Raw genomic sequence first — 7,882 nt, forward strand, 5'->3', positions numbered from 1 at the left:
TCTTTAAGGCTACAGATAACTTTGTGTTAATGGATGTCTGAGACGAGATGTTGTTTTACTACTAACAACTCTCCTTCTGACACTTTGTTATGAAATGAACAGTCTAAAAGTAGAGCCTGAGGTGTTTACTTGAGTATGTATTGACATTTTTATAGGGGGCCTGAGAATATGTGTCTTCCTGTTTGGCCGGCAGTGTCATAGAAACAGTGTGTGGGTGGCGTCCAACCTGGAACTTCTCATCGGTCTCGCCCTCCCCCATGTGACGGAGCAGGTCCCCGCTGGCCTGTCCGATGCTTCCTGCTGCAGTCAGCACTGTCTGTCTGGGCTGTACGAGAATGACATCACCACATTCATTACTCTGGCCTGGTCTGCTCTCACACAGGCCCACATGAATTATTTATGATACAATCATCCCAGAATACCTTCATCTTCACTGGGACACTGATCAACAATCAAACAAAATGCAGTTCAACAGTGTATGTGGCTTTGTGGCTATCAGGATTACAGTGTGAGGAAGGAGTCCAAGTTAGTACTACATCAGTGGGCGTCTCACCTCAGCGGCTGCAGGCTCAACAGATCTGAGCAGATCTGACACAGCTCCTGCCAGCATCCTGGCAGCGCCCATGAGCTTGTGTCCACTGCCCACCTCATCATCCATTAATGCCGCAAGCAGCTTGACACCCTTGGACATTTCAGTGAGGTTGGAGGAGATGGTTGTGATGGCGCAGCCCACCGCTGAGTAGTCGGTGTCTGTGGGCTCACCTGTGAATGATGGAGCGCTAAAGTTACAAACTACGCCTCTGCTGTGCATCTTAATTTGGTGTGCTGCCACCACATGGATTTAGCTAATACACGGGGCAGCTTGCGGCTTGCATGTCATATGCTGTAACACACACATCAGTGTCATAATTAGAGCCTATTAAAGATGGTTCCACAGAGATGAGTACGTTGATGAAGCAAGTGGCCGTGAAGAAGAAAAACTTTGTATTAGCAAATGGAGGGAGTATAAGTGCAACCAAACAGATGGTGAGGTAAGATTAACACCCACAAAAAGCCTGGCTGGAACTTGACTGGCGTTGTACCAAGGGAGGCAGAGAGAGACATTAGCAGTTAGTTGAGCTACAGGATACCAATTTCAAAATGTATTTATCAGTATAAATACCTATTAGGGGACAAATTGGAAATGCGCTTTTCTTTATCATCAGTGAGGGCTTAACGCTGACTTGGAAAACATTTTTATTGATTCACACCTTGAGGTTACAATAAACAATATTATTAATAAATTGGCAATTTCCCTTGGAGCCTTGTCCAGCGCAGACTTTATAAGCCTCAATTCTAGTGTAGAAATAGATGAATAGAAACTGTTTAGTATTTTTCTGGGCACTCACCTGCAGTGAGATTGACCACAGATGCTGTCCCAGCGGTGATGGCATCAACCTGAGAGTGGATTTCATGTTTCGATTCGTCCACTTTGTTCTGAACCCAAACCCTGGACGCCTTTCGTTGGAGGAGGAAAAGGAGAGCTATTGGCTTTCATCACAGTGGGAGATTTTCAGTTCATATAAACTTTCTTGTGCAGGATTAAAGGACTAGGGCGGTACAACACCTACGGCTTTGAAATACTTAAGCATTAAATACAGCCGCCGTATTTATAGCCAGTTTGGTGTTCCTAATTATATTTGAGAAATATGATGGACTTTGATGTGAGGCAAATGCTTAATTCGATCTAATCTGTTTTTTGCTTTGCAAAACCAGAGGCTGCAGAAAACAAATATTCATGAGTGTCTGGAAAGTGGAACTCGAGGAATTGATGTAAATGATTGGATGTGGAGGAGTTGTGTATCTATCCATGCTGCTTCTATTCTGAAATATTTCTGAAAACTGTAGTAAGTGGGAAGGAGACTCACCAAATCATGGCCCAGTGGAGGCAGGTTATCTACATATCTCAGGTCAGCCTGAGCCTGCTGCACAGCCTGCATACTGCTGTTTATGGTCCCCATCAAGGCCTGTTGGGCCAGACTCTGACAACAACAAACAACAGAGACACAGAGTGCTAATGACAAAAGCAATCTAAATACATCATATGTATTGTGTTTTACAATCTAATGTCTCTAATCCACAGCAGACGGATGAGTGTAAATATGAGGAACTTTTCATTCCACTTCCTCACTCACAGCCCATTTCATATTGTTCATTGTGGTTCATTGTTGACAGCAGGGACTACAAACAATGTTTCAAACGCCGCAGATTAGATTTACATGATATTACATAATGTACCTCGACACTGTGTTCTGTTATTTTCAAAAACATTAGTGAACTGAGCGGCAGTGATGTATCATTTTCTCATTCCCTCAGTTCATTCTTTTTTTTTTTGTGCACACGCAGTTTAGCAGCCTGAGGCCGGATGCTACCATTTCATGTTAAATGGTGACAAAGAAGGAATATGACAGTTGTCCAGGACACCATGTTTTCTTGAAAGTGCAAATGCTCTAACTTACCAGTGGGGGCATGTGTCCTCTGTGCATCTGCCCCGTGGTGATTTGCTGCTGGGCAGACGGCATCGTACCCATATTGAAGGTGTCAGGGCCGCCAATAGACCCTGACCGAATTATACCTGGAAGTGCTACAGAACCGTGCTCCACACGACCCACCCGATTGAACTGCTGCTGCAAAATTGTGGACCTTATAGAAGAGAACAAGAGATAGGAAGTGCATGTTGAATTTCATGATTAAACATATGTCAATCATGAAGATGTTTGAGTGTGTATGTATATTCAACACACATGCACAGGATGCATTCAAACCTAAGGATTTAAGGCACTTATTGGAAGCATGCGTGTTCAGATCAGTAACATTTTCTGTACGTCTATTCATTAATATAAACAGACTTATCAAGGTGTTGTAGAGTTGACTATTTTCCTTTGTGCATCTTTAAATTCAGATAATTTCCCCATATGATAACGCAACCATTACTAATTTAAATTACAAAATTATAATTAAAACAATCAAGCAAACAACTGTTGCCACGGTAAATAGGGATTGTCAGAAAAAATATTGTACGGGGGGGGGGGGGGGGGGGGGAAGTCTGTTTCCCTGCCCAGCTCAACAGATGCTTCTGACTCTATTGGTTAATTATGGCTTGTTTTGAGAGGCAGCAATTATGTTTTTGTGCTGAGAACCACAAGATGAGTCAATTGGCCCATAAGCAGCAGGAATATGATACCCCATTCTGCCAGAGAGTGGTTTCATTAAGAGCCATGTGGATTTCCAGTGACAACACATTTCCAAGCTCTGTGTGATAGAGGCCTGGTCCATCAGCATTACCTTAATATCCATTAGTTACTAAACTACATGGGAAAATCAGGAGAGACGGCACCCAGCTGGGAGATAAAAATGACTGAATAACACATCTTCCTAAGAGATGATATCTTAACCTGTGATGCAGCTTTCTTTTGTGAAGTAAGATGATAATATTTGTATTCACGCTAAGGCAGGTATTGTGTTGAGGTTTGCATAAAAAAATAAATAAATAAATAAAAAAAAGATTACAAGGAAGCAATTTGGCAAATTGTATTCTGGATTATCGAGAAGCGTTAATCTTATTTTAAAATTCAAAGGACTGTTCTTGCATTTCATTCTAACTCATCCACTCTTGAGGGTACTATGGTGGGCTGGCGGAGACTTAATTGCATTCACAATTAAACAGTGAGGTTTAGTTTCTTGAAGAATAACTAGATTGCGTTATGCTGAATCAGAATGGTCAATATTCTCCTACGGTATAATACATGAGCACTACTCACTTCTTTGGGGACACTGATTCCTCCAGCATGGTTGCTTCCTCATCTCCCTCAAGGCCAAAACGATCCTTACTCTGCTTCTACAGAGAGAAGAGCGACAGACATCACCGTCAACAGTGTAGGCTGAATGTAATGAGAATAACATGTATGATGTATTCATTCAAGTTTTTACATTCAATTATTAACAACTTGCCTTCTTAAGAATGATGTCAATGTATCCAGCGATAAGTTGGGATATCTGCTCTCCCTCTGTAGTCTGGACAGAGTAGTAACTCTCCTGGTACTCTCCGAAATCCTTTGTAATGCATTGAAGACAGCAGAGATTCAGGGCAGTATTCTAACATCCATCTGGCACTGCTAAAACATTCCATACCTAATAAGCTTCAATGGCGCATCCCATTTCTCCAAAGAGCTGATTAAAAATGAGATGTAGTGAATCCCAAAACTGCTCACTTCAAAGCCTTCTGCTAAAACGCAAGGGTGAATATTTTTGGTTTAAATCAATGTTGGCAAATATACCTCAGAGTATTTTTTATTTTGGAATTTGCATAATTTAAAAATCTTTAAATATAGGAGGAAAACAGACAGTACTGTTGCCCATGGCCGGTAAAGAAAATTGAAAAAGCTTTCAGATAAATAATAAATCTAAATTGTGCAGATTTTCCCCCGGGCATCCATCGTTAACTCTGAAGTAGCTGGATAGCAAGCGGAAAACTGAGTCTGAGGTCTCAACCATTTTTAGGATGCCGTTTGTATTTGGAAATGAAGAAGCGGGGGAAACATTGAATATGTGATGCAGAATCCTTGTAATAAACAACGCTCACAGAATATCTGAATATGTGCATGGAAATAGGAGTGTATGACAGACTCTAAGTAAAGCTGAGGACTTGATGCAGAGAGTCACACAGTACCAGGGTGAAGCTTTTGGGGGAGGCAGCCCATCTCTTGACTGTTGTCAGAGGCCACTCCTGCACCACATCCTTCGTCTTCTCTTCCACTCGCATCACTGACTCTTTGGTTATCCCCAGCAGCCGTGGGACCAGCTTATTTTTACCCTTCATCTTTTCCTGTCAGATAGGGAAAAAAAAAAAAAAAAAAAAATCAGACAACATTTACGTCAGTGCTAAACACCTACACAAGATGATTCATTGAAGGTGCGAACGCAAAATCGTTGTGCCATTCTGCTGGTGCCGCTGTAACACACATGCTGTGTCCGTGGCTTAAGGCTCCCAATGTAGGAGGAGAAGGGCAGCTGTGAACTGACCCAGCAGAGTACGGCCTTGTTTAACTGCTGCTTTATTGAGCAGGGTCTCCACAGGGTTTAGTCACTGTCGGCACACCAGCGTGATGCTTCCAACAGCTCTCTGGCTGAGAAGCTCCGATGTCCTCCACTCTGTCTGCCCACTGAAAATCTATTACAGCTCACTTCAGAGACTGATCCTACACTTGGCTCCCCTCCAGGGGTGCAGAGGACGACACAAAAATTAGCGGTTTGTAGAGACGGGGAGTCCTAAATACGTACATTTTATGTCTCCGGGCTATTGTTTGTTTGTTTTTCCGACAAGAGCTCTTAAAATGGCACAAAGGCCAATAAGTTGAGCTGCTTCCATGTTCAGGGCTCTTAAACACAAGGACAGATAACATTATCCCAATGTTCATTATATCTTCGTACAAAGGTTTATTAAAAACTTCCATTGTCTGAGGTCACATTACTTAAACGTCCCATCTATCAAGGCTGTATTCAAGCAGGAAGTTTGATTTTCTAATCTGAAGTGGGTAGCTGAGCTATTATATTATTTTAAATGGTTTGACCTCGATTATCTTTGGGGAAAATTTGCTTGTGCAAGAAATCACAATCGAAGGGGAGACTAAACACCTGCAACACACACATACAGGCTCATTTACTTCCCATGTACAGTATTTTCCATTTCTGTGACGTTTACAGCAATAGGACCTACGGTGATTAAAGATTGACAGATGGGAAGTACAAGGTTACAATAACCTCTCAGATGTGCCTCAACAAAGCCAGGTCAGTGCTTTTGCCTCTTCGAGCATCAAGAGCAAAGTGCAGCTGGAGTGAATTATTTAGCGTCTTGAAATCTCCATCACTGCATCGAACACAGACAGAGATCTTACATGTAAATGCACACGCACTCTTCCTTACACACACACACACTTGCGCACGAAGATCTTCTGAACCCTGCAGTCTGCTTTAATTTCAGGGCTAAACATTCTATTTATCGTCCATTAGGACCCCCAGCAGACAACTTCCTCTTTTACCCTGTTTGTTCCTGCACATTTGAAAACCAATAGGCTGCTGTCAGAGAGCTTTTATAATGCCTGCTGCATGCTGCACTTCCATTCCACTTCTGTGTTTACCAAACCAGAACAGAACAGAATTTCTAGTGTCACAAGTATTTCAAAGTGTGAAATACTTTTTGTAAGTGCGCTGCTTAGCTGCAGACGCACGAGCTTCCACCCCGGAGCTTCTGATTTGATATGATAATGGAGTTTCGTGGTGTTTTCAACAGGCATTTCATACCTGTTTGACAGCACAGTGCCTATCGGAGCAGCTTTTTTTTAATAATCACAGCTCATTAACAAAGAAGCATAATGTCCCTGTTTTCTATAACCCGATGTATCATTAAATGGATATTGCTTTGTAATTACTAAAAGGAAATCCTGGTTTCATTTTCATACCGTTGGCTCTCATTTATATCAGTTACATTGTAGCATTAGCACTTTAAGTTAACTGCTGAGATCTGACGCATTACAGCAACAACGAGGCAAGAAACTATTTATCTATTACTTAAAAAAACTAAAAGAAGAAGTCAAACCTGGAGGTAAAAGCTGAACCAGGAAGTCTGTCTGTAAACGTTTATGTTGATTGTGTCTCTTCTCTTATTCAACTTCTTTTTAGCAATGCTGCTGTGTTTTAAGATCTTATGCAATGCTATTAAACTGCTCATAGAAAGATAAGATGCAACTTGTAACTATCCTTTAATGGTCTTTTCTTTGAGGGAATGTAAAAATATCGTGTGTTGTGCTTACATACATCTTTACTGGTATAAAGAAGCATGTTTTAGCTCTTACCTTCACCAGGAAGAAGGACACTCCATATGTCATCAGGGACCTGGCGAGCTTCACATACTTCACTTTGGCCTCAATCTCCGTCATCTCTCCACAGCTATTATGGTCCTGGACAAACAACAGAAGTTACATCTCCACCTCCTTGATTGACTGATCATTACATATAGTATGTGTTACGTTATGTCTTCTACAGGTTTTGTATTTTGTCAAAGTATGCGTCAACATAGAACACATTACTTTTCCCATGGGCCACACAGTTTCAAACACAATTTTCTTCTTTTCAAATGTGACATTCGACCGATGTAATGTACATACTTGGAATATTTTCTTCTCGGACCCTCTCTGCTTGATGTATTCTTTAGGTAGGAACTCCTTCAGGCTTTGGAGATAAGTGACATTTTTACATAGGTTACTCTTTAGAGCTACAGGCATTTCCTTTTCTGTGAACATACCTCTACATATGAGGTCATTCTTACCCCACTGCCTACATATCAGAAAACAGTTGTAACAGCTGACACCCCTGAGCTTTCTGAGGAAATCCCCGAAGCAGCCGGAGATAACCACTGTGTAAGCACAGCTGTGAAATTAACATATACAAGTACAACACGCCATAAAGACTTATTGTAAAATGTTGGTGTCAATGCATATTCTTGATTAGGACAACTTACTCCAGGAATCCAGGCTTGTGTTTGTGCTCCGCGTGGGGTCCAAACTGGATCTGAGCCTGGATGCCTGCAAACTCACAGGCTTTATCAAAGGAGACAGGGTGGGATCCATTCAATATATCATCCCTAGCCTGAAGGAGACATGATGAGAGAGGGAGAGGGGGAGGAGAGCAAGTGAGAGGCAGAATCACACATCCAGGAAAAGGATAGAACTACAAAAAGGCATGAGCATTATCCGAAATCCACCCAACAGAGCTCCATAATGTGCACTTCATTGTGTGCTTTTAATGCACTGTGGCTTCAGAGCGGATGTCTTCTAAGTGAATGACT

General features: G+C 41.8%; 1 protein-coding gene across 5 annotated transcripts in view; it reads right to left on the bottom strand.

Annotated features, from left to right (window-relative positions):
• tln2b (talin 2b) overlaps window positions 1-7,882 on the bottom strand; it is a 78,941-nt gene that overhangs the window by 34,000 nt on the left and 37,059 nt on the right. For all 5 annotated transcript variants that reach the window (XM_029432989.1, XM_029432993.1, XM_029432992.1 and 2 more), the window contains 11 exons: window positions 7,556-7,683; window positions 7,203-7,266; window positions 6,891-6,995; window positions 4,709-4,864; window positions 3,991-4,092; window positions 3,801-3,877; window positions 2,499-2,682; window positions 1,908-2,021; window positions 1,389-1,497; window positions 554-762; window positions 227-325 (listed from right to left, as the gene is read on the bottom strand). In XM_029432989.1, coding sequence (XP_029288849.1) covers window positions 227-325; window positions 554-762; window positions 1,389-1,497; window positions 1,908-2,021; window positions 2,499-2,682; window positions 3,801-3,877; window positions 3,991-4,092; window positions 4,709-4,864; window positions 6,891-6,995; window positions 7,203-7,266; window positions 7,556-7,683 — 1,347 coding nt within the window. The remainder of the gene's footprint in view (window positions 1-226; window positions 326-553; window positions 763-1,388; window positions 1,498-1,907; window positions 2,022-2,498; window positions 2,683-3,800; window positions 3,878-3,990; window positions 4,093-4,708; window positions 4,865-6,890; window positions 6,996-7,202; window positions 7,267-7,555; window positions 7,684-7,882) is intronic.

The sequence above is a fragment of the Cottoperca gobio genome, chromosome 6 (assembly GCF_900634415.1).
Source record: "Cottoperca gobio chromosome 6, fCotGob3.1, whole genome shotgun sequence".
Taxonomy (NCBI): Eukaryota; Metazoa; Chordata; class Actinopteri; order Perciformes; family Bovichtidae; genus Cottoperca; species Cottoperca gobio.